Here is a 27969-nt window from a genome sequence, read left to right on the forward strand (position 1 = left end):
TTTCATCTCACTTGCCCTTCGGGCAAGTAAACTCAAAGTTTTACTTGTCCGAATGAAAAACTTAGATGTCCGAAATATTTAAAGACTCTAATAAGCCTGTTAACCAGTAATTCTAATTATCTTAATTATTTTTTTTTTCTCTCTCTCTCTGTCAATTGGTGATACAGTACGGTCTACTAGAATGGGCCTTCGCTATAATCTGACGATTTGGTAAAGAAAAGAACAGTATATGGAGTTGGGCTTTACTTTCTAATATTTGATATTCATCAAGCTTAACACAATTATTATAATAATCATATTTTCTATTAAAAATATCACTTGCCCCATCGGGCAAGTGTGTATTGAGTTTCACTTGTCCGAAATGGGTTTTCACTTACCTCGGCCAATCGGACAACCGTTAATGTCGATCCCTAAACATGTATTAATTCAAATACCAAACCCTAACAAGAGACATATTTACGCTAGTTTCAAAGAACGGCCCAAAATAATTTGTTTCATGTCACTGACCGTATAAATTGTTACTGTTGCATGAGAACAAAATCAATTTCAATGATGTAGATTAATTTCATCATATATTGCGATTTAAAAGTTTTATCCCCTATGGTCGCCTCATCTTACCCTCCAGGGTCATGATTTGAATAAGTTGGAATCTGAACAATCTGGTGATGCTTGCATATTGATATTGATATGACTAATCATAACTCTTGCTGGCCTTGATAATACTATTCCCTCATATATTACCATGTAAATCTTTGAAGCCCCATTGTGCATAAAATTTGAAATTCGTGTCCATGTCCCTTTAAAGAAAAGTTTTGTTTATAGCAAGTGTCGTTAAACTTGGGGAATTTCACAAAAATCGACAATACATGTATGAATCAAGAGCATTTTCATCGTTTTATAAATCACTAATGGGTATGAACTACAACAAGAAAATTATTAACTCCAAACCATACTGGAACAGAAGAAGTTGCTTGTCGTTGATTTTTGGAGAGAGAGAAAAAAATAGATTCGTGATTTTAAGTCCCGTGTTACAATAATAATCATAAGACATCGTATTTCATTGTATCGTAAGACACCATTTTTCAAATATATTATAAACAATTACAATTGTGATAGCAACAAATCGTCTAAAAATTGGAGGTCAAATGTCGCGGTAGAGGCTCAGTTTGACACGATAAACCCACAACCTTGAAGGTTTTCACTGTTTCGTTTTATGACGTGGAACATGATCGTAAAAAGTGCATATGACCCGTGTGCAATATATTCTTTTAATTTACTATAGATGTTATGAATGCATAATTATCTAGATGGTTTGTATTGTGATGGTAAAGTTGATAATGCTGAAAGCACCTAAAGTAATTTTTATTTTAAAGTCGGAACTCTTTACAATAAACAAGTAACATGAGCTAAAAAGCTCTTTAACCCATTCTTTAAATATCCCATATTACAAAAAAGAAATAATGATAAAAACCAACTACATATTTATCTCTTATATTTGATTTAAATGATAGAGGGAGAGGGAGGGAGAGGAAAATTACATGTTCAAAGCCCTTACAATGAATGACAATGCTAGTAAGCATTATGAATGGCTATGTGATGCACAAAATATTGAAACATAATTATTCTTATTACGTATGGCTTGAAAACCAGTTTCATACAATTTGCGTATATCTTAGTAAATCTTATATGTTCAAAAGGGGTATAACTCCAACAACAAAATCAAATAAAAAATCCTTTAGATATGCAGATTGATTGATTGAATATTGTTTAACGTCCCTCTCGAGAATATTTCACTCATATGGAGATGTTACCACTTCCGGTGAAGGGCTGCAAAATTCCTATTGACAAAGCATAGATATAGGAGAATCAGACATGTCTATATGTGGACTCTACCGTCTCTTCTGTAGTAGATTTTAACGCTTTTTATGCTGTACTCTTTTCCAAGATCCACTTGAAACCAGGCTATAAGCTGTCCTGCAGCAGTATGGGCACACCGGCCATAGTTTGTCCGCAAGTCAGTATCATTGGCATATGATGCATATTGATCTCCGTGGGTCGAGCTCTGTGATAGAGTCGTCGTCCTTCTTCTGCTGAGGTTGTCTAGGAAAAAGACAATATTTTCGTTAAAATGATATGTATGTAAAACAGTCTTATTCACAAAATAAAATAGCTGTATGTCTTTACATTTCTATCTACAGAAATGGAAGAAATAGCGGAGCCAAAACAATCACAAACATCTATTCACCAAACCTTGTTAATCACGTATTCAAATGGGATACCTGTAAAATGCGAAATGAAATCTAAACGGAACGAAATTTACCGAAAGGAAACGAAACCCATTCAAACGAAACCTAACGAAACGAAACCGATTGTATAACCGAACTCTTTTAATCATAGTTATTAAAGATGGGATCTCAGGCCCCTGTGTAAGTTACCGCATATAAATGAAATTCGCCTCCCCTTTATTATAGGCTTTCGGGTTGACTGATACAAAGTTTTATTTATTTCTTTACGTTTTACATTTCGTCATTTTTCGTTATTTTCCGTAAATGTATTTCGTGGCTTTTTGAGCTCCTGCACGAGCGCTTTTGCACTTAGTATATATATACTACCACTGGTCAGTGTTCGGGCAGTGCGAAGTTCGTTACAAGCAACAAAGGTCGCTTTTGTATTTCTGTGCCTTAGCCTTCCCTCCCACCCAGCCCGTTTTCAGTTTTGAATTCATATGCTTTCATTAGTGATTTTTGAGCTTTGTCGATTTGATGTTTGCTTATTAAAAGCGATCTTGTAACGAACGCAACCAACCTATTCACCTTTTCTGTTTTGTTTTATCATCAAATAGTAAAGAAAATATTTATTTTCGGACGAGGGCACTGAGGGAGAAAATAAAAACATCGGAATGGTGGGGGTGCACAAAGCACATATACATGTACAAAATTTATTAAATTATACCATGTGCAATTAGTTTCGGATCCAGAAATTTCAGAACAAAGGGCCACAATCTCATAGGTCGAAGGTCTGGGGAAACAAACTAAGCGATGAAGGAGGGGGGGGGGGCGGGGGGGGGGGGCGTAGGATCCGCCTTTTGGCAAAAATACATGTTTCAGTATATTTTGCTTTAATTAAAGCCAAATCTATGTATACATGTGAATACTTCGTATTTGTATATCAAATGGTGGATTCTGGGTAGGTCATCCCCTTCTCTTTGTAATTTCTGCTTAACTTGTTCATAAGTCTTTTGCTTTACAAAATGCTGACCTTCTCCTATAATTATTACATAAAATAGTTTCCGTTCCGTACTCGATTCCCCGTTTTAGCAACGCCCCAAATATTTACCTAGATATAGTTGTCTCTAGACTTACTACATGTCAATAATAATTTTTAATAATCTTACGAATTTGTGTATTCGTATAATATGGTACTATATAATTTTCCCATTGTTGAAAGTACTCGCACCTCAGCAGTTAGAGATAAAATAAGAGGTCTTCTTGCTTTCAACTTTCTCAGACACCAACTTCTTCATACAATGTTTGATGCTAACCGATGGACCGCTTAAGGATGTATGCTACACCAGAAAAATTTGATATGGATGAAAAGTGGAGGATATGTACAACAATATTTTGAAAATGAAAACTTTCAAATTTATTTCATTTAGTCAAAAAATGCAGTTTTAGTTGAAAGCAATCAAAGAAAAATTTAAAACCCCTGCTGGACTCGAACACACGATCTACAGTTCAGCAGTCGACCTGACTACTGAGCTACTCAACTAGGCGAGAATTATTGAAATGAATAGACAAATATTGCTGATTTTATATTTTCACCCATCTTTTAAAAGGAAGTCAGCCATTATGACGATATAGATGTAGAGAACATCCTTAAAATGGTTCAGTCAACCGAAATATAACATCAACAGGGAAGCGAATTTCATTTATATGTGGTAACTTTCAAGGGGACATGCTACTGTTGCAAATAATTGGGGGGGGGGGGACTTATATGATGTATGACATATCCACGACTGGATTTCTACTGTGTCGATCATGTTTTATCAACTTGCAACAGAAGGCCTAATATACCAGTCGGTGAACAGGGAAGGGGGGAGGGGGGGGGGAATTCCCGCTAACACATCGAACCTAGGCTAGTCTATACACGTTGCAGATAATTAGTAGCTTTTGAGAGGGGACGTGACCTGTATTCGGACCAAAATTGGGAGTAGAATATCATCAAAAAGCCCTCAAATCTACGATCTGATTTTAATTAGATTGGTCCATGTGTTTCCCATGAAGAAATACTTGTACACAGCCTGTATGCGCCCCCAGAAAGTCGTCTTATACACATCGAGGAAATGGTTTCTGTGGAAGAATTATTCATTTCTAAAAATTACACAAATTTCCCTAATCAGGGATACACAATCTAAGGCAAAAGGTGAGGGGAAATGGGAATAATCGAGCTGGAAAAAAATATTTCTTTTAAATGTTGACTAATTTTAAGGTCATATGATTGGTCAATTACCGATATGATACATGTACAGTGTATTGTCTACACAAGACTGACAAAACTTCGAAAACACTTGCTTATGTACACAAATTCTGGCTCTCCGTAAAAATCTCTGTAGAATATTATGTCCATCCAAATTTCATAGAACATCCGATTCCCGAGTCAACAGATGCAAAGATCCCCGGTGTGGAACTTGTCCATATAATTATAAAGGAGGGACAAACTTTCAATTCAACGGAAAGTAATTCGTCGTAAATGCGTATGTTTTGCGGCTATAGGAATTTAATATATGTTATTACATGTAGCGGATGTAGACAAATTTATATCTGAGAGACAGGAACAACTCTAAGAGCCAGAATTCGTGTACATAAGCAACACATTCAAGTACCGGAATACCGTAAATTAAAACTGAGTGAACATTTAAACGTGTGTGGAAATGGACATTTTAATATTTTTCCTTTTTACAAACTTTTCACGGACAATTTAGTGGAAAGGAGAGAAAAAGAAAAATAATACGCTCCAAATGACTCCCTCTGTATTGTGACGTCATTATATTGTTCTAGTCATAACAACATAATTATGTAAAACGTCTGAAGATTTTTTTAAAATGAAAGCGCTTACGTTTTACAACGTGTTGTCATATCTTATTTAATATTTTACATATATATATATATGACTCTAAAGTGCGATGGTCACGCCAAAGTGCGATGGTCTGCGCCAAAGTGCGATGGTTTGTTAACGTTACGGACGCCAAAGTGTGATGGCCACACGAAAGTCCGATGTTGCGGAGTTAAGTAACGTTTGTGATGTCACGTCATTGTGACGTCATGCTTAACATCTTTCAAAATAAAACCAACGAAATGCGACACGGACGACAGCAACTGCAAGGTATACAAAGTTGAGGATAGTGAGAACGGCAAAGTACATTTGTTGAAGAACTATCTACTTCGCGCAAACATTCTTCAATTCAGGATCATTTATTACGTGTGACGTACACGTATAGGCTATATATATATACGGATGTATATTTAATTGCTGTTATAAAATTTAGAAATTCATTTCAAAATTAAGGATTATCTCCCTCATGCATAGCTCTTATCCTTAGACGAATTTGACTCCACTTTTTTTGGCACGCTGTTCTTGGCTATAATAGCGCTAAAACTTCGTTGTTATTTCGGATTTCCAACGTTTTGGTTGAGCATCACTGAAGACATTATTTGTCGAAATGTGCATCTGGTGCATCAAAATTGGTACCGTATAGGTTTTACACACACACACACACACACACACACACACACACACATATATATATATATATATATATATATATATAAAGTTGGTACATCTACACAAGATGACAGTAACAGAAATCTGAGGTAATTTCTGTTCAATTACTTTCTGTCACCATTGATTGATACTCATAATACAATTAGCAACCTAGACATTAAATTATTCCTTATTAGGGAAGTAAAGTAAAACGGTTAAACACATACCGGTAATACATTGTATTCACGTTGGGGACGAGTTTTGAAATATTGTAGAATGTTACGCTTTTAATATCAATTGCACCAAGGCTATTTGAAAACAGCTCATCTAAAAAATAAACACACCTTGAGATTTGATGCAATGACGTAATAATACTGTTCTTGGCACTCCCTTTCACAAAAACTGACATTCAACTTCTTATTATAGCGGTCAAATCCATATAGCGTTAACTTGTCGCTAGCTGTTTCACAACAAGTCAGTGTTTTATTTCTACTGGTACTAAAATTTATTTTTAAAGGTAGTAAAATAATAAAATTAATTTCACTAGTAGTAGGACTATAATTATGATTGTGGGTAGGATGGCCAACTATAGGCAAAATTTTACGCAAATGGGCCGAGCTGGTATTTCCTTAAAAGGTTGTAAAATTCAACAATAATCTTCTAATTATCGCAATATAAAAGTAAAAGTTAATGACCAGTTAACTCTTGGTTAAAAAATACTACATGTACATGTAACCTGTTGTGGAATTTTCATCTAACTCTTATCGTCACTGCACACATATCAGCACTGTTCCCTCGGCTTTTGAAATAGCATGACATTATATAAATTATAGGTACACGTACTAATGTATAACTATACTACCCAGACAATTCAAATATCATGATATGAATTTCACGGTTTTAAGTGCATCCTAGCAAACTGAATTATTAGCAATGACGCTTCTTTATACATGTCTGATGAAGGTAATGCTATTGATAAGATAAATTGTGTTCGATTTTCTTTGCAAGGGGGGGGGGGGGGGTTATAAAAGTAGCACACCGATGTTTCTCACGCCAAATCTTAATTTTCTTTCAGACACACATATCGATGTATCAGATTTGTTAATTGTCTTGTCGGTAAAATAGGAAGTTATCCAAATCATGAAAATTCCATTCTACAATTTAAAGTCCCGAACAAGGTACACTAAGCTACTGGAAAATTAAAGTTCTTCATATTGCGATTTAATGAAGACAAGATCTAAGCCGTATGTATAAAATGCTTTGGTTACTAAACTTTGGACATAGACAAAGAGAGAGAAAATTGACACACACACACACACACACACACAGAGAGAGAGAGAGAGAGAGAGAGAGAGAGATGAGATAATGGAGAAAGAGAGAAAGGTGAAACAAGAAATAAGAAAGATAGAAAATGAGATTGGATAAAGAAATAGAGGAGAAAGGGGATATAGAGGCAGGAAGGGGGTTCCGATGGATTGTCAAACTGTCCGTTCCTTTACAAACTTTTCGTAATGAAAAAAAAATCTACACCTGTTGTAATCAAGACAATAATGATATGAAATGACAGTCGACCATTATTCTACATAAGGTGCAGCAGGTTAACTTTGTAATGTTGTGTTCACCAGGAGTGTGTTGACTTGTAGAAATGTCAAATTAAACACAGATACAAATAAAAATACAATTAATATCAATAACATCAGCTGATGAGAAATGAATATAGCAGCACATACCGTAACAATATATAAATCCCAGCGACAAAATAACACACGTCCATCTCAAGACGGCCATTCCGAAAGAGGAAGTTACAATCTGTAATTAAAACCTGTAAAATTATTCATCCGGAGAGGGCAAAATACCACTGAGCACACAACTGTCAAGTGACCCACTTTGTAAAGGTAAACACGGGGATTTCTTAAACATTTAACAACATTCCATTTAAAACAATTAGACAACAGAGCGCGCCGTATTTTGTGTCAGATGCATGTATGCTACCAGGCTGCCGGCATCAAACCTTCACGAGAAGTATAAGTACTTCCTTATTTTAATCTTCAATTAAACATGGTGTATATGAGTATTAAGTAAACAAGTACACTTTTTGAAGTGGCCGTTTCTTGTTTTGTGTTGTGGGCGGAGCGGATCTCACCTCTTCATAAAATTAGATACGGACAAGATGAATTTTCTGAGGGTATTATGATGTAAAATTCATCATTATATTATCGAATTGATGTATTCATAATTCGCCCGACAAATTAAACGATAGCAGTGCTTTTGTATATCCATTATGTATTTATATCTACGTGTAGCAGTGTGTTAACAGAAGTAGTGGGTTCAGTGTTAAATACAGACGGTAATTCAGTCGTGTTGTCGGTATAAAGGGAGCCCAGTGTTAACACCTCAAGTCATTACCTGACAAAAAGTCGTCGGGTATTCCCCACAAGCTTTCCTTGTAATCAGAGAGAGAGAGAGAGATAGATAGAGAGAGAGAGAGAGAGAGAGAGAGAGAGAGAGAGAGAGCATGTATCTAAGCCGTTAAATATTTCATCTGAAACATTAATATAGCGCTGCACAATCTTATCTTTTGAAATAAAAGATTAGAATGCTAGCGCCACATATATTATTCAATACGGAAGTAAAGTTATGAGACTGTTTACCGTAATCAATTAATTAAAAATCTCCATGGTAGCAATTTGAAGTATTACTTTGAATTTATGGATTTTAAAGACCTATATTTTCTTAAGTAATGTTTTTAAAATTTCATTGATTGATTTGCAGTACATTACATGATAGAGGGGTAAAACATTCAATAGATAAGCCATTGTTAGTGTTTATAATTCTAATACAAAGTATTCAATTTTCAGACAGATTAAATCATTCGCCGCAATGTATGCTTTTGACTACTTTCATACAATGAAAGGCGTTTATGAACAGTATATTGATAAATAAATGTAACGTAGTTTATACGTGTATTATAACGGGGGGTGGGATGGTGCTGTTGTTGCAATATCTTTTTCCTGACAAGGTCCACATTATTACTATTTAATTAGGAAAATCATATATATATATATATTAGCCTAATGGCCTCTCCCAACTTTAACATAATACTGTTAAAAATATAAAAATACCAGAAAAATACTATCAGAATCGGTAGGGTATTGAAAAGAACTATTTCACGATTTTAGTAAAAATCGGTCTTAAATTGGCAAACTACTTGTACTTTAACACACACAAACATACACACACGAACACACATACACACGAACACACACACACACGAACACACACACACAAACACACAGACACGTGGATCGTCCCGTAGGAACCTAGTCAAAACACCGCAAATTGGGGGACTACGAGATTTTATGACAAATATGACGTACTTGAATTTGTCATGCTTCGCATTTAGTCTGGAAAAAACAGACAGAGTCTGTCTTTTTATTTGAAATATAATTTGATGTATTTAGAAAATGGGGACCCGGAAGTGTCAGTTTGGGGACTTCAGTCTAAAAGGGGGACTTAGTTCCTAATAAGAAAACAGATATGGGGATTTCACAATAATTCCTTATAAGGAACAGACTATATCACAATATATAGATATAACGGGTACTTTCAGAGAAAAGCAACGGACAATTTCAGATAAAACTACTGTTTCTGCTTAACACGCTCTGTACGTAATCTTTGTTTATACTTTAAACGGAATGTATCTTATATCTATACGGAAACTCTGATTTGTTTGCATTCTATAAGGACATCCTCGTAATAGATATAATTTGGATCTCAGACACGTAGCACACGAGCATTGTCTCATATCGTGGACATAATTTGGAAAACAAAGGCATTTCTAAAGCTTCGACTGCGTATTATATGAAAATAAAGATATATCGATATGTATACTTGCAATATTTTACCGAACGCTAGCTGACAGTTATAAAGGAACGGACACTTAATGATTCAGACACCGGACACTTCCAGGTCTTCATCTACTGTATATATCTATTTCCGAATTCCATACTTTAAACATTTCCAATTCATTCATACATAAACTACATGTGTAAGTACTGTAGTACATTGAGGTGAACTGTGCACAGTATCAGAAAAGATACTCAACATTTCCCAATATATTAATACGTATAATCTTAGGCAAACCAGGGGCGGATCCAGGAATTGTGGTTACGGGGGGTGCCACTTTATGAGGCAGGGCGTCTGAGTTCAGCCCTAATGGGGGCCCAGGGGGCGAAGCCCCCGGAAAGCTCTTGGATTTTACAGACTTTATAGGGCTTGAAATATATCTCCTATTCAGTCATTTGTACTATTTTCTATCATTTCTAATAAGGTGAAATTAATAAAATGACGCAAATTTTCAGGGTTTTTGGAAAAAATGAAGTTCTTGCAATGAAGTTATTCAAGAAATCAAAAGATTTTGTCATTTAATTCCCCGGGAGTGGAATAAATCATTACTTCTTTTATCGTTTAGTGCATTTTTCTAAAGAAGATACTGTACATGTACCACGATTTACCTTAAATTTGAAAAAAAAAAATAGAGAGGGGAGGTTTAAATCCGCCACTGAAAACCAATTCTTATAGATTAAAATTTCACTATTTCATACATGTACATTGTATTTTTTTAATAGATGTTTTGTCTCCTTTGAACAGAATACATGTTCGGAAGAATGTAAATCATGCCATCTTTCCACATCTACCAGCAACCAAAAGGAATTGTTTTCTCCCAAAGGAAAATTGTCGTCTTTATTTAGCTTTAGGAGACATTTAAAATCTGAAAGAAATCTTTCTGTAAACGTGTATCGCATCTTTAATATCCTTGACTGTTTGAACATACTGAGGTTCATCAAATATACATCCCCCCCCCCATTTTCCTTGCACGTATTTTTTCTTCTTCATTTCCTTGGTGCGTTACTGCTTTGTTCTGCAAGATTCATACATTTGCCATGAATTATGTGGATTTTTCACAATAGAGGTCAGGGGCGGATCCAGGAATTGCGGTTAGGTGGGGGGGGGGGGGGCAAATTTTTATGAGGTAGGGGGTCTGGGGGCCATCTTGCGGCCTCCAGTGGATCCTGGATTTTACAGATTTTATAAGGCTTGCAATATGTCTCCTATGTAGTAATTTTTACAATTTTCTGTCATTTTTAATAAGGTGAAATTAATAAAATTAAAATGACGCAGATTTTAAGCGTTTTTGAAAAAAAGTAAGTTCTCCCAATAAAAGTAATTAAGAAAATCAAAAGAGTTTGTCATTTATTCCTCCGAGTGTGGAAGAAAGTATTGCTTCTTTCTTTTATCGTTTACATTTTTCTAAAAAGATCTCGATTTACATTAAATTAGAAAATTTTAGGGGGGGGGGGGGGACCGGCTACGCCCCCCCCCCCTCCTTCAATCCGCTACTGGAGGTACGTGTATTTGCATGTGTCAATATCGTATATTCATTGTTAGGCCTATTCAACCATATCGATGATTGCACTTTTTTACTCCCTGTTAAAAATAAAAGTAGCTTTTGCTTGTTGCCTGATAAAGGTAGTGAAAAGAAGACATTGATATGAGATGAAAATTTTTCATTTATTTTGAAAAAGACGAAGCTATATAACAGAATAAGTTAATGGGGGTCAGAATGAATCGAAAGCAAAAATACAAGAACAAATTTAGTAACGTCTCCATATGAGAGAAAAACTTTCAAGAGGGAAGTTTAACATTAAACAAGTATCATATGTATGGTGGTTGATTTGTGTCATTTTGTCTTTTATAACACGACAAAATGATAATTAGCGACTGTATCATGTCAATAACATGAACCTGAACGTGGATAACTCATATCTGTCAATTACATACTGACAGAATGAAATGTACAAAGAGTGAAATACATTCAATTCTTGTAAAATACAAGTAATACACGTGCCTACAAAACGCATCAATACAGATAGTTATTTCACCTGGGACTGGATATATCCACTTACAGGAGAGAGAGAGAGAGAGAGAGAGAGAGAGAGAGAGAGGAGTGTGTGTGTGTGAGAGAGATACACTTACGAGAGAGAGAGAGAGAGAGAGAGAGAGAGAGAGAAAGAGAGAGGGTGTGTGTGTGTGTGTGTGTGTGTGTGTGTGAGAGAGAGAGAGAGAGAGAGAGAGAGAGAGAGAGAGAGAGAGAGAGAGAAGAGAGGCACTTACGAGAGAGGCACTTACGAGAGAGAGAGAGAGAGAGAGAGAGAGAGAGAGAGAGAGATAGAGAGAGAGAGAGATCTGTTTCAATGTACAATGTTATTTCACAGAGGAAAATAAGATTGATCACTGTTATAAGTGTTAACATACAAGCATACGTGAATTTCAACTACATGTGTATTTCAAACAATTTGGATTGACAATAAAGTGGAGACTTGCAAGAGTGACAAAGGTGCTAATATTTGAACACATCATCAGATGTTTTTTAGAATAATATTAGTTTAGTTATTGGAGATGTATATGTTACCTGTTGAGGTATCGGCACAGGTAAATCAAAAGTTTACATTGGTGTGGATTTCAAGTTTAAGTTTAATATTGCATATAAACAGGGAAATCTAGTGAAATGATTCTACAATATTTAACAGTTTATAAATATCATAGCCAAGCGAAAAGACGACACTGCTTTGAAATAATACTGATTTTATTTGCAGTTGTCTTATGTGTTTGTATTCTGTACGTGGGTTTTGCTTAATGCTTGTATTTGTTTGATCCACATGGAAGTGATTTTGCAAATAAAGTCAAAACAGTGAATGCTTTTAACCCCTTCTTAATAATTTTAAAATCATTAAGATCTGCCTACATATTATATTTTCAAAATAATGTGGCATTTACTAATAACCATGATATGCAATTATGTTTAAATTGTATCAAATGGCTGCTGAAAGGCAAATTTTGGTCAAAATTGCACTGCGAGTGTTGTTACTTAGCAACCAAAAAGACTGGAGTTTTTGTTAAGGTAACATATTTAAGGCTAAAATATTACTTTTATTCTTGCGTTCAGAAGTTCCAAATTTTTTACTTTCAACATATAATCAGTTATGTTTTTAATATTTAACATCAAAAATGAAAAATATATTTTTCAAAAATCGTGAACCAGTCCCTTTAAGTAGAAAAATTGGTATCAAAACTGGTATAGAATATTGAAGAACGATTTCACGATTTACGAGAATCGGGCTTAGCAAAGTAAACTTTTATAATATAACATCCACCAATTTCTTCATCGTCTGTTTCAAATTTTCGCTAAAAAATATACCTCGATCGTACGTTATTTTGTACGGTTGTAATCTCGTGGGTTTCAAACGATGCATATTAGATGAAATCAGCGGTACATATGTATGCTAAGAACACAATTTTCATTTTTTTAAATTTGGATATAAAGAAAGAAAACACACATAATCAAATTACATGTTGTTTATTATTGTCAAGGTATACAAAACTAAACTAAAATAAACTAAATATATCGACATAAAACACTGACAGATATAATATGAAAACAAATGGAAAATAAACGTTTATACTAAAGAAGAATTTATCATATTTCTTTTTTTACAATTACCAAGGTTTTGGGAAAAATAAAAATGCGTTGAAATTCAGTCATATAATATCAACAGGTAATATTTTTACCACGCGACTTTTCAAAGAACACAAAAAAAGTTATTTTAGTGGAGGCTAATTTAGCAGGAAAATGTGCATTGCGCACAGCGTGTTTTTTATGCATGTATATGAAGGAGTTATGTTATCGACGTTATAAATTGTACTTTTAAAAACGATTTTTCGATGATTTCACAAATATGTAAAAGAAAATTTATTCTAGATATTCCCAGAATTCCGCACTTTGGCACCCGAGCATGCACATTAGCTGCAAAAACTATGATATCGCCCGAGAGTGATACAGTTTAGCAATAAATAATCGAGAGAGCTACAGTTTAGCAATAAATAATCATTGGAAACTTCAAAATTCTCACTCTACATCGTGCATCTCCTGAAGGGGTGCCACATACTCTTAAAAGAAAACCTTAGAATTAATCTATAACAACGGACGAGGGATGAAAGTGTTTTATTACGTTTTTATTTATTTTCAAACCCTGGCATTGTATACTGATATAGAATTATAGAATTGGCTTGATCTGTTTCATGTCTTATTGCTTAAAAAGTTTTTATTTTAATTTAGGACCAAGAAATAGATGGGTATTCTGTTTCGGTAATACCATCAGCAGAGAAATTCATTTATCATATTTTGTAATTGAATTTATTCACCTATTGAGAAATACAATACATTAAATCAAAATATGATCACCTAACAAAAATTGATAAATGTGAATATTAGTAATAATAATTTTTTTTACGTTTTCCTGATACATATACGTGCATTACATGTATAGATATGATATGAAATGAGTAGATATACATGTATAATATGTTAGAACGAGCGCAACTACATGTATACGAGCGGATCCTGAAAATTTCGCCAGGGAAGTGTGCTCCACCTTATGCATTTGTTAGGGTTTAATTAAAAATATGGATTTTTAAAATAAAAATATTTATTATGTTAAAACTAGAAATCCAAATAACTAGACAAATATATTTATTGTCTACCTAGCCTAGGGGCGGTGGATGTATATTTCCAATGATTTTGCTTTTCAGGGGCGAATCCAGGATTGCGGTTGCGGGGGGTGCCACTTTATGAAGCAAGGGGTGGTACCCTAAGGCGAAGCCCCTCGAATATCCTGGATTTTACAGATTTTATAGGGCTTGAAATATTTCTCCTATTTAAGTCATTTGTACTATATTCTATCATTTTTAATAAAGTGAAATTAGTAAAGTGACACAAATTTTAAGGGTTTTTGGAAAAAAATAAATTCTCCGAAAAAAGTTATTCAAGAAATCAAAAGATTTTGTCATTTATTTCTGCGGGAGTGGAAGATTGCTTGTCTACCATTTAGTCCATTTTTCTAAACAAGATACCACGATTTACCTCAACTTTGAAAATTTTAGGAGGTGCGTGGGGGGGGGGGGGGGGGGGGGGAGATGCGCCCTCTCCCCTTAAATCCGCCACTGCTTTTGATACCTCTACAAATTGTAATGATACCCATTTTTTCATGAATGTGTTGTAGTTCATTTTGATAACCTATGAAATATAGTACGAACATGTATATCTAACGGCTGGGAATTTCGACAGAAAACATATCAAAAACGACTTCGAAGATAAATACCATTTTGTCAACAATAAAAACACATCCACAAACCTATATGAACAAAATGGGTTGTTTTTCCCCGTTTGTGTTTAGAATTTAAATGAAAACTTGTTGAAGAGATCTGAAGCTGACCACTTACAGCGAGTGATCTCTGACGTAAAGGATGCCGGGAAAGACTGTGGTTCCGGTATCAAAACGTACCGTCTCTTATGTCCAGTTTGTCTACATTTCAGCGATGCTACATTCTATTTTTAGTATACCATTAGATACTGTTCAAAAGAGTAATCTCACTGTTTATTAACACTGGTATCAACAACGCCAGACACGAACTGGTACACAGACACTGTTAAGGAAGCGCCAACCCGGAAACAAAGTTTGGGAAGTGTTTCCAAATGTGGACCTCTGAATTGAATAGACACACTGATAAACACCCGACAGGATGTTTTGTTTCACTTCCTTCTGATTAGAGTTATCTACACTAAAACTTATGAAAATTATTGATCAGTAATATTTTACATATCCTGTCTTATTTACATACATGTACTAAGTATTTCATTTGAAAATAAGAATAGAGAATTATGCAAATGAGATAAACATGTTCTCGACATAGATATATGTTACGATTATATTATTACAATCCCTTTCATGTAAGCAGTGATATTTTACTCTTCAGAAAAACGAAAATTAGGCGTTACTTGGGCAACTGTTGTATACAAATCCTATTCATGGCTAAAGACGATTCATTTCTGATACCAAAATATCTGCCTGGTATGAAGATTATTTTTCAGAATGTTGCAAGTGAATGCCCCAGCACCTAAACAGGAGTGATTGAATTACATTTCTGATGTTTGGTAGCAAAGATAAAACAAAAAAGTCTATTCCTTCACCGTATGCACACATGTGGATATTTTACTTCATGAGATTTTCTCGAGTCATTAAAACAACCGATGAAATGATATAATCACATACAACATTTGTTATTAGTACATGCAAACATCGATTTATTTTTTTGGTCACTTGATATAATAGCGGTGAATGGTAGTATAGAAATACAAAGCTGAACAGATGAATTGAACTCATACATGTACTGAAGCACAACCATCCTCCCCCTTACGATTTAAAAGATTTTAATTTTAGGTTTGGGTAAAACTGCTTCTTTTGCTAAGATTTTTATATAGATATAACGGTACCTTTTATCTCCATTTCTCTCAACTGTAAAACACAACACTAAACTCTGTCTGAACTCATTATATCTGATAGAAAGTAAGTAGCATGTGTTTTCACTGAAAAGTTACCCAAGGTAACGCAGAAAATGAGATGTCGTTGGATATACTAAATATTAAAACCGTGACGGAATCGAAGAAGAAATAATTAATGGTTCTGATATTCCGTATTAGTATATACATTCTTATGGAAAGTTTGGATTCCTATTTTAGACTCACCATACCCCTGGCGATCAATCGTACAGATTGAACAAACTTCAATCTGCCTTTACTGAGGATGCTTGCATATCAATTTGAGTAATCCTAAACTTGTCGTTATTGAGGAAAATATTCTTAATGATGTCGCTTATATTTTCCTATGTAAAACTTGTATCCCCTATCGTGGCTCCATCTTAGTACACTTGATGGTAATAATTTGAACAAACTTCAACTTGCACTACCTGGGGATGCCTTCATAATGATATGAGTTATCATGGCCCAGCTGTTCCTGACAGTATTCTGGAATATTTTTATTCTAATTTTCCACCATGTAAAATCCCCTATTGTGGTCCCAAGCTATCATCGGGGATCATGATTTGAACAAACTTGAATTTGCACAACCTGCAGGTGCTTGTATACATGTAATGATATGGAATATTAAAGCCCTGTTGTTAAATTTTCCTACGTAAAATTTCAATCCCCTATTGTAGCCCTACTCTACCTTTGGGGACCACAATGTGAACAACCGTGAATCTGCACTACTTGGAGATGCATATAGTGATATGATTCACCATGTCCTTGTTGTTCTTGTGAAGGAGATATATATATATATATATATATATATATATATATATATATATATATATATATATTTATAATTTAACCCCATGTTAAACTTTGATTCGCTATTGTGACCCCGCCTTAGCCCCGGGAGCCACAGTTTGAACAAACTTGAATCTGTAATACCTTAAAATGCTTGTATATCAATGTGATTCACCATGGCCTGTTAAGAAGAATATTGATAAGGATTTCCCCCATATATTCTTATGTGAAAGATAGATCACCTATTGTGGACCCATCTTACATGTACCCCAAAAGGCCATGTTTTGAAAAATCTTGAATTTTCACTACATCAGGGTACTTTCATGAACATTCAAACTTAAACTGGCTCAGTTTTTTTTTTATTAGAAGATTTTTAAAAGACCCAACCCTATTTTTGCATTTTCGTGATTAAATCCCCTTGGAGGGGCATTGACCTTCATTTGAATAAATTTGATTACCCCATACCCAAGGATTCTTTATGGCAAGTTTGGTGTTAGTTGATCCTGTGGTTCTGAAGAAGATGAAGATGTGAAAAGTTGTCGCACGATGGACGCCGGCTGACAAAACAGACCTGAGTGACTCAGTTGAGTCGAGCTGTTCAGAAGACAAACCATGGTTCAATGATAAATATAGAACCTTGCATAAAGAATAAGTAGAACACCTACGATGAAAATTGTAGCTTCTACAAAACAAAAGTATAAAAACCGTAGAAAATCGGCTAAAACGACAGTATCAGAGACACATGGGAAACCAACTACGGCTCCTCTGCGTATCCAACCCAATTTTTTACCGTGTTATTAAAGGCCCGAGGAATAAAATAAATACACTGTAATGACAAGTGTTCTTCATGAACGTTTCAAAAACATTGCAAGAAATCAAAGAGATTATCAAAGAGACATACCGAAAGTACCCGGATCGAACTGGACATACCGATTACTATAGATGGAGTCATCAGCGCATATTTTCTCAGAAAGTGTACAGGGAATGCAGAAATAAATATCATTTGTAATCCTAGTCATTAGTAAACAGTTGTTTATTTTGAGTTGTCCCAGCCAATTAATTTTCAATATTTTGGTCTATTACGTCATTTTGTTTGATATTGGTTTATGACGTCATTTGTTTGATCGTGATAATAAACGACATGTTCATTTATAGCGTTGTGTTATTTCGTTAGACACGTGGATGCTAATCTAGTAACAAACTGAGCTACGTAATGCCAGTGTTTTGCTCACATTATGGGTTTCTCTATTGCAAAATTGCGGAATATAAGATGTTTGATAAAATAAAGTCACATACAAATTACTGAAAATTAAAGGTAAACGTCAGCAAAACAAAAACGGTAGTTTTTCGAAATGACTTTATAACCATTTCGAAAAACTACCATTTTGAAAGGTGTTCCAACGACAATGTAGAGTTTGATATGTTTGAGGTTTTTACGTACCTACATGTAGCTATGGATTTTAAATACAACAGTAAATTTGACTGTACTCCGGAGTAAATTACTACCAAAGCTACAAAATGTACATTCTCTCTGTAGTGAAGCAGAATAATTTAAATGTTGAGACCAGACTTTCTTTATTTGATACATATACAAGTTCTATTCATTATTGTGAATGTGAAACATAGGGATTTTATAGAGCCCCACGTATTGAGCAAGTACATATAATTTTTGAAGAAAAACCTGTGTTGCTTCTAAAATCTACAGTAGGTTGTTTTAAATTCGGCAGATCACAATGTATGTTCAAAGAAAACTTAGAATTTTGAAATATTGGTGTAACTTGCTTAATACATATTATTGTATATCAAAACATATTATTACCATTTTCCTTTTTTTCTCTCCTGAAATTAACTAATTGTTGCAGTAGAATTGAATGTTACTTTTACAGCTGACCCATGAAGGGTGAAATCATACCTCTAAAGGATGTATTGTGTTCTTTAGGGAATATGATGCGAAATCTTTATCCAAGTACTACTTATCCTTAACAAGCGGATGCCAATTTATGAATACCGCGATCCTAAATAACAAGTATTGCTACGTACTGGTAACACCACCAAATATTGATAAAGACTTGAATGGAAATTTGAAGATAACGAAGAATTATTAATTTTATAACTCATATAAGGAATATAAAATTAAGAACTGGACAAACATGGGTCCCTGGATATACCAGATGTGGGATCAGGTGCCTAAGAGGAGTAAACATCCCGTCAACCGGTCACACCCGTTGAAAGCCCTGCATCTTTATGAAATAAACGGAGTACTCCGTAGTCAAAATCAGTTTGTAAAGAACGGATTAACATGTAACACGAGCGTTGTCTGACCACAAAACTCTGTCAATGCTCTCCGAACCTAATTCCAAATATAAGTTCATCGTTTGAACCTCCCTTCAGTAAAAAAAAAAAAGCCACGAAAATTCTAAAAGAAAACATCACGACAAAGTGTCAACATGTGATGTCGTTCCACGCTATATTGAAATGATGTGTTTTTTAAAACTGCATTGACATTGAACCGAACTTGGTAAGTGTTTAGCTGGTAACAGCTATCACATATTTCAGAAGTAGAGTTACAACGGAGGTGAGAAATACAAGCTGTGACCAATTCTATAAATCCTACAGACAATTCAAATTGAGAATTAGAGAGAACGCCCGTTAAAACTCTGGAGGCATGGCCAGGTGTCTGAAGGAGTAAGCACCCCATGCTAACCGATCACAACCAATGTGATCTTTATATTTTCATCGGATAAACGGAGTCTCTAAAGAACAGCCTAGCATTGAACATGTTATAAAACATTCAATACCATGAAAGTTTGTATCTGCAAATAAAGATCATTTTAACGACCATAAAATTCGCGACATGCTAAGTTTAAATCCCTGTAACATTAAATTATTTGTCAGTACCTTGCCTTGTTTTAGAATGTGAAACTTATACGGTACCAATTTTGATGCACCAGTTGCACATTTCGACAAATAATGTCTCTTCAGTGATGCTCAACCGAAATGTTTTCATGAAATGCAGAATATGTTTATTGCGTATCAAGTCAGTGGAGAGACAAGAGCAATGTTCTTCCATAGAACGTTTATAATAGTAGGGTATGTAGATCGTTTGCCAATGGATTGTTTACTAGTCTGTATATCTGTTTGCAACATTCGTGAATGGAACGTAAATTGGATACTATTCATTAACTCAGAAAAAAATATCTGTATCTTTAAGAATGCTTTTTGCAGGTGATAGAAAACGAAAACGCTACATATAGGCAAATTTGTGTAAATTTTATTGATATTCAAATGATTCATGCATAACATTTAAATATGGAAATGGAAATCATGGCAGGAAAAATGTACACGTGTGAATGGAACGTGAAACATTCTGAAACGCTCGGTAAAAACATATACCTTAAAAGTTTGAACTAGTGGCAATAACATACGAATGTTTATAATTGTGTAAAAGAATTCTAGTGTAAAATAAATCGAGGCACTTGCATAAACTTCCTTGTGACACATACGTGACACACAAGTGATCGTGCAAAATGATTAAATACTAATATGCTCCCCTCCTTGACAATAAAAGTAGATATGCTATCGTTACAAAGAGGTTTAAAGTGTATGAAAACGTTTAGACGGATATTCAAGTGTTTCTGTTTAAATCTTCCTCGTCTTCAAATACGTGTACATAGTATAGTTGTTTCTTCCCTGATTGAGGTTGAACATATGAACCTATTTTGAATTCTTCAAGATTTTAACACCTGATGTATATATCAATATAAATAAAAACAATTCTTAACTTTCAGCATACCATTCACCAGATACAAATTCTACAGCAGATAGTTAAACAGATATTTGGCAATTTATAAAAAAAAAACAACAAAAAACAAACAAAACTAAATAAAAATGATAAAACAAAATACAAAACAAAAACCCAACAAAAACAAATGCTATAAAGTAATAGCATTAACACTCTGGATCTGCATTATCAAAGTGAATTCACATACAATTTCAAATCTGCCGGTAGTTTTCGGACATTATTAAGTGTTTAAATCATGTAACATACATCTAATGCAAAATGCTATGCTTCAATAACTACTATTTATTTCAACTGGTGGTATTCTTTTCAACAAAGCCTTTATTGTGCGTTATTCGACCGTTGTTTGACAGTGGCACTTCAGTTTATTACAGATTGTATATCAAGTTTAAATTGTCTCATAATCCCAATTTTCAATTATTCTGTCTACAATGATCCCTGTACTCTATATCGACGATGGTATTAAGACGTTTCGTAAAAGTTATCGCTCCTTCCCAAACGGTGGCGTTGATGTCGACAGTTATTGAGGTGCTGACAAAGTATCAAAACGTGTTAGGAGTCTTACGAAGAATGACTAATGGAAAGCAGAAGGATGACTGTGTAATTACAATGAAAATGATTACCTATCTTACTATAACATCGGGAGGGGGCTTTAGTATGCAACATAAGGGAAATGATGTGTAGATCTAAGTTTTTTATTCACTGATTTAGAGAAATGCAATAAAAAGTGACAGTTTTCTAGAAAGGTGAGTAATGTCAATCCTGTCCTGATATGTAGGTCTTCCCATATCACGTATTTTCTACTGACTAGGGCCCAGTCTTTATAACAGGCGTAGCATTGTTGTTGATGATTCTCGTTCATTTGGTTCAATGTCTACCGACCACCTAGTCTTGATTCTACCATTGCTCTCTCACACGAAATCGTACTACATCTAAGAAATAGTAATGTGATTTTCCCATTTCTATTTGTCAATAAATATACCGGCGATTTTTGTTATGCGAAAATGATCGAGTGTCTTGTCTTTTGAGGTATGTAAATAAAGGACTCAAACTCGTTCATACTGACAAGATAACCGAATTCCAAATATTTTGTGATTTCAGTGGATGGATGCTTAATCTACAAAAAGCATCTCCTGAAATAATAGTACATCCGTTTATATATCGATATCTTTGTTATAATACTTTATACTACTTAAACTTGACCCAGTTACCCACACCTACAGGAAGTACTAATGGAGAATAATAACAATAATAATAAAGCCTTTATTTATCCAGGATTACATATTTAGCGATAACGCTAGTTTTCAATATGGCCCTGCATGGATTAAAATTGTATGTCTAAATTTCAATAGCAAAAAACTCTTTCAATAAAAAAAGATTGTAATATACAATGTAGTCAGTATTTTGTGTAAGATATTAATGCATACACAAAGAGTACCTTCTTTTCGTTTTCTCTGGAATGCAAATTCATGTTTTAAAATTTTAACTCATAATATGCATTGTTCTGTGAAGGAGATGTAATTACTTAGGTCGGCAGTTGGTGAAAGTGGAAGGGATGTATGAAAAACTCTTACAGCCCCCCCCCCCCCCCCAAGAAAAAAAAATAATAAAACAACAAAAATTAGACGCTGTCATCTAGCCTTATTATAAAATTACTTTACCGATCAAAATTTCATTGATCAAATAATGGATGGGATAGCGCTCAGGCATATACATGTATACAGTGAAACTTCTCCAAACCGGCCCCTCAGAAAAACGGTTCTCCCTGAATATCGACCGATTTTCAAAGTCCCGGCAGAAATCTTAACATTTCCTTACAAAGAAAGTTTTACAAAATCGGACACCCCTGAAAACCGGACATCGGCCACTTTTTAAAGTACATTTCTTAAGAAACATGTGTAATTTATTCTTAACATATCGGCCACTTTTTGAATACAAGACAATTTTGGCCAGAGGTTGATCAAGATCGTCCAGGTGTGCAAATTGACTGACTGACCGGCCAGGTGGGAAATTATCGACCGGAGGTGTGAAAAATACTACTGGCCTCTTTAATTTCTATTGTTTCCCTGTGCTGTCAATGATGTTAATTGACACTTAGCTAATCCAAGAGACCCTTTCAAATTCTGTACAACATGTAAAAAAAAACCAGTTAGGAACATAATGAGTTAATACAGTATCAAACGCCATATTGTTTCACCATACTATCGTATGGATATAAGCGGTAATTAATAAAGAACGAACCCATGACTGTTATTGATAATTATTAAAAGATAGATTCATTTTCTTGGTTTTCATAGACTTAAAATTCCAATGTTCATATTACAATTTCATATTTAGTACTGTACTTTTTAAAAACGTCAAAAAAAATGTTAATGACATGAGCGATGAATGTAAACAGAGTTTTTATAGGTAAGAGGAATTCCAATGATAGGCTTCTGTGTTTCCTTTATGTATCCTGTTATACATTTTCAGTTTAAAATTATATGATTTCAGCGAGAATATTTCTTGTAATTCATAATTATCTTTAGTTACAAGCGGACTAATTTAATCTCCACCGATAATTGATCATAGATCACCAGATCAAAGTGAACAGTACCTACTTTGTGAATATTGAGATAAAACGTCTATAATTGCTACATTCTCGGAATACCGGCCATCCCTCTAAAGCGGTCGTTTTTTCCGGTCCGAGAAGCGGCCGGTTTAGAGAAGTTTCACGGTACTTGCAAATATTGTCCTTCAAGAGGTGTATGGCCGGACGTAATGAAAATTAAATCGTACTGTTCAATACCACCATGATCGCTTTTGTCTTTTTACCTCGATTATCAGATTTAATTTTCTTTGTGAACATTCAACAAAAGTCATTACAAATACTTCTCATCGCACTATCTGCGAATTCACTTCATAGAAATGCAAAATACATGGATTAGTCGATCTCTTATTGTAGTGAATTAGTGAACGTGAGTACAAAGATCCCATAACACAAACGACAGAATTTTTTTTACCATATTACCTCCGATTAAGCCAGTTGGTACTAGTTTAGGGATTCGATTACCGGATATTGATTCTGATGAATTCCCCTTTTACGCAAAAAATGTTTAACAGATATAACAAATCCCAAATACAAATAATTCCGAATGATTCGATTGTGGTTTCCCCCACAAACTCTAAAAAGATGAATGCAAAAATGAAATAAAACATAAATCCTAAATTGATATACAAAAATAACCTACGTTGTCAGTTGGGTGTTGTTACATCACATTGTAAAACTATGTTAACAATAAATTTGTCAATTTAGACCCCAGGATGTCCGAATACAATGTAAAATGACAATGCTGACTATGTTCAGCATTATAATTACATCGTGCTTACTCAGAGCATATCACACTATAGTAACACAAAATCGTAATACACACAATAATGAAGACATGAATCAATCTAATATGGTGCGTCTATCCATCATTAGGTATTGGCATACATTCTGTCCGAACTAAGATAGTTCCAAACAGACCGGAAGCAGAACTCGTATTCTTCCTGAAATGAAAACGAGGCAATGCGTAATTATACTGTAAATACATGTTGGGGATTATGCTAATCAATGATATGATTTTATTATCGGCCGCTAGGAGGTGGGCTATTATATGTTATGGGTGTTGAAAGACGATCATGATTTACTGCGGTTCTACATTGTAGAATAATAAACTTGATTCCATACATCCAAAGCCTTCATTTTCATTTAATTATTCTATTGAAATGAATTACGGTATTTATATATATATTATGTCGATTTAAATAAATGACAATTTATCCATTTTGGTATAGGGAATCTGTTGATTTGTACCAAATATTTTCGCACTATAAGATACAATTGAACTGCAGGTACATTTGTATATGGGTTCATGGCAAGTAATTAGAGTTTGTATTATTTACTTTCTCTTTGTTGTACGCTTTATTTGTATTAATGTTCACTATTTTCATACGTTACTAGATCCCCAAGAGGTACGTTAAGCAATCTACATTCAATTAATCATACGTTAATTTTTCAAAATGATATTCATTCAATTTTGAAGTTTACCATAGCTACTTTATATGCTTAAATGCATTCCACATATGGGTATTTTTATTTCTTTAGAGACGAAAGCTACTTGATACACTGGGATATTATCTAATGCAGGGGATAATGTATAAAATGTGAACAATGCCCTTAGTCTAGCAAAATGATTGTTTGATTGTATCTTGCTTAACGTCTCTCTCGCAAATTTTTCACTCATATGGAGACGTCACCAAGACCGATGATGGTCTTCAAATTTAGACATATTCTCGGTGCTTACGGCCATTGATCACGGAGGGTTATTTAGCATGCCACACCTACTGTGACACGGGTCATCCGTTTTTAAGGTAATCTCCGAGGACCCATGACATTCACACCTGATTCCGAGCGTTTGGCGATATAATTGTCACTACCTGTTTAAACGACGTAGGTCTGTCGCAGCCGGGATTCGAAACCGGTCTTACGCATGCGGAGCGAACTACCAAAATGAACTGTAGTGAAGGACTTAATGCCAGGGAAAACTATGTTTCGATTTGAAAACACGAATGTTTCTAAATGGTTTCCTCTACATAATTTTGATAGTTAATAGGGATACGTCTCTTCCTGGAAACCAGATCCCACCTGTGATATTTCCATGGGTCCGTGTTTAGCTTACTCTCAATTTCGTATTTTAATGGTATTTATGAAATTGCTCACTGGTCGTTATTTTCAATTTTTCATTTTATATAGGTTTAATAGCTACCAAGTAGATTGCGTTAATAAATGTTCTTGGTTTTTTTTTTCTCATATGATTTTATCCTTACCAGCCTAGTTATAGATAAAGTAAATTGTATTGAACTATACCCTTCTGGATATAATTTCCGGTCTGTGACATTGCAGTTGTTGCACGATGGTAAAAATGTCCACCTCATCGTCCTGCAGTATTTGTTCTACCGCGTTATAGACCGCTAGAAATACCCCACAACATGTAGCACCGTCCCTAAAACGGAAAACAACATAGACGTTTTCTCATCAACCAACGATTTCATTCTCGATAAAACATTAGTTGATATACTGTACAGAGACCTTTCTCTTGTACATCCATATTGGTAACGAGGCACATGTAGGATCGTCAAAAAGCAAAATTCAACATTTACTAGCAGTTAAAACAGCAAATGTTAGAAATCGGACTATGTTTACATAAACCTTTCACAAAAGATGGCACAGGTTATCAAAGGACCATACTAACACACGCAGCTGAATTTGTGGTACTCCAGTATGCAGAAATACAATTTCAAAAAGAGTACCGGAGATGGTACACGATACTCTCGTCACAAGCTTATGTGAGATGTTTTGTCGATGTGTTTGTTGTGACATTAATTAGCAAACATGGTAAATCACCACGGATTATCGAACTTTATTAAAGCTAATATCAGCTATCATTAAGCGGTGTCAACATTTCTTTCTCATCGTATGAGTGATAGGTCCCAGTTAAAAACTGACAGGAGGTAGCTAGAGAAGATCATTTTGTCTAAAAATATCTAATAAAAATCGCTTTACAATACGCATAATTTCAAATTGTTTACAAAGGCCCAGTAACTCGAAAACTAAAAAGCGTCTAGTGGGCGAAATTCACAAAACTTATTAAGTTCAACAAAGTTATTTTTTTTCAAAAATTGAAGAAAATCAAAAACTTTCCCACATGCACATTTTCAATACCCACACAAACACTCTGTAAAATACAATTGAAAACTGTGGGAGGAGTTGGATTGACAAAGCGTGTACCCTACATATAACATTAATTTTCAAATAAAGGGATACAACTCCTAGCGTGACTTACAAATAAACTACACAGCAAGTTCCAGAGAAATGGAAATAAACAAAACAACCAAAACACAACTAATGAATAGACGGGCAGTATACTCTGCTATAACATCGCACGCCCCCTATCGAGACGGGCGAATAAAGAAAATAAGTCACTTGTAAATAATTCTATATATTGACTGTCTGATAAGTAAAATAAAAATACAATGCTGTTACAAAATTAGGTTAAAGCATACTATAAATTAAAACATGTAAATATTTGGTTATCATTACATACTTTGAAACAACAGTTATAGGACCCTCTGGGTGTGATTTTCGATCCAGACTTAAATGCTTTATCAGGTTCGTTAGTGTCGCGTGCTCATTTGGTGATATCTCACTGGAACTCCAACTCAGACATTCAAATATCTTCACCGTGTGTGTTTCTCCACTCTATAAATATAAAACCATAATATCAGACAGAATAAAGTACTGGTCATATTGATTTACAAACTATTGTTGTCCATGATATATACACATCTTTGTTGTTTTCTCCCATTTACAAATACTGTTTGACAAAATTAAAACCCAACCTTGAATTTATAGTAATACTTTGACTGAAAATTATTTTTTAAAAGCACACCCAAACATCAAAATCAAAATTTTAGATACTTTCCTCCACAGTGCACCATTCGCGACAGATTATTGATTAAGGTACTAGCACCACAACCGGGAGGCCTGGATCCATTTTCAATTCAGGTGCAATGTCAACATATGTGCATGAAATGATTGCTCCGTTGCTTAACGCTCACACAGAATGAAAACTGTATTATTCAGTAAACTGATAGTTAAATGAATAGCAGAGTTCTACAATCCAGTCACCTTTCAATTATCTGAATGACACAGCTTCATCCTGTGTCATTATGATGTATTGAATCAGGATTACTTCAGATATGACCTTATATCAGATGGCCAAGGTCACAGAAGGAAATCACTCTCACTGCTATAACACTGAGCATCTACGTATAGGTTAAACTTTGTAATACTTCACCTAAAGCTAGGAACTATCTAAATAAGTGAGTTTTAAAACACTTCTGTTCGTTGACTTCCGTCTTTTTTGAAAATCTCTAACTCATATTTGGATATGTTACCAGTTGTATGTGAAGTTGTACGTGAAGTGTCACAAATTAAGACACGTGTGCTTAGCATTCAGGGCCGATGCAGTGAGGATTCTTAAACATATCAACGACTGCAATGGCTCGAAACCTCAGATTTTTAGGTCTCGTCTGTAAGGCTTCTAAATGCCCAAAACGTGGCGAGGAAGCAGTCACTAGCTGTCTTTACGTGTTACGTATG

At 34.6% G+C, this 27969-nt stretch overlaps 2 protein-coding genes across 4 annotated transcripts in view; both read right to left on the reverse strand.

Annotated features, from left to right (window-relative positions):
• Window positions 1-27969, reverse strand: part of LOC125662940 (receptor-type tyrosine-protein phosphatase kappa-like) — a 97014-nt gene that overhangs the window by 31554 nt on the left and 37491 nt on the right. Inside the window, exons 1-3 of one of the 3 annotated variants that reach the window (XM_056147212.1) lie at window positions 7647-7759; window positions 7491-7569; window positions 1894-2100 (exon numbers count right to left, since the gene is read on the reverse strand). The exons of 1 other annotated variant lie outside the window; for it this stretch is intronic. In XM_056147212.1, the coding sequence (XP_056003187.1) occupies window positions 1894-2100; window positions 7491-7548 (265 nt within the window). In that variant the 5' untranslated portion in view covers window positions 7549-7569; window positions 7647-7759. Of the gene's footprint in view, window positions 1-1893; window positions 2101-7490; window positions 11746-27969 lie in introns of those variants that run through there. One more of the 3 variants, XM_056147211.1, reaches the window with a different exon arrangement.
• The window catches only part of LOC125662941 (receptor-type tyrosine-protein phosphatase epsilon-like), a 118460-nt gene continuing 110726 nt past the window's right edge, over window positions 20236-27969 (reverse strand). Inside the window, exons 23-25 of the mRNA XM_056147215.1 lie at window positions 26912-27066; window positions 25675-25810; window positions 20236-24314 (exon numbers count right to left, since the gene is read on the reverse strand). Coding sequence (XP_056003190.1) covers window positions 24243-24314; window positions 25675-25810; window positions 26912-27066 — 363 coding nt within the window. The 3' untranslated portion in view covers window positions 20236-24242. The remainder of the gene's footprint in view (window positions 24315-25674; window positions 25811-26911; window positions 27067-27969) is intronic.

The sequence above is a fragment of the Ostrea edulis genome, chromosome 8, assembly GCF_947568905.1.
Source record: "Ostrea edulis chromosome 8, xbOstEdul1.1, whole genome shotgun sequence".
In the NCBI taxonomy this organism is placed as follows: domain Eukaryota; kingdom Metazoa; phylum Mollusca; class Bivalvia; order Ostreida; family Ostreidae; genus Ostrea; species Ostrea edulis.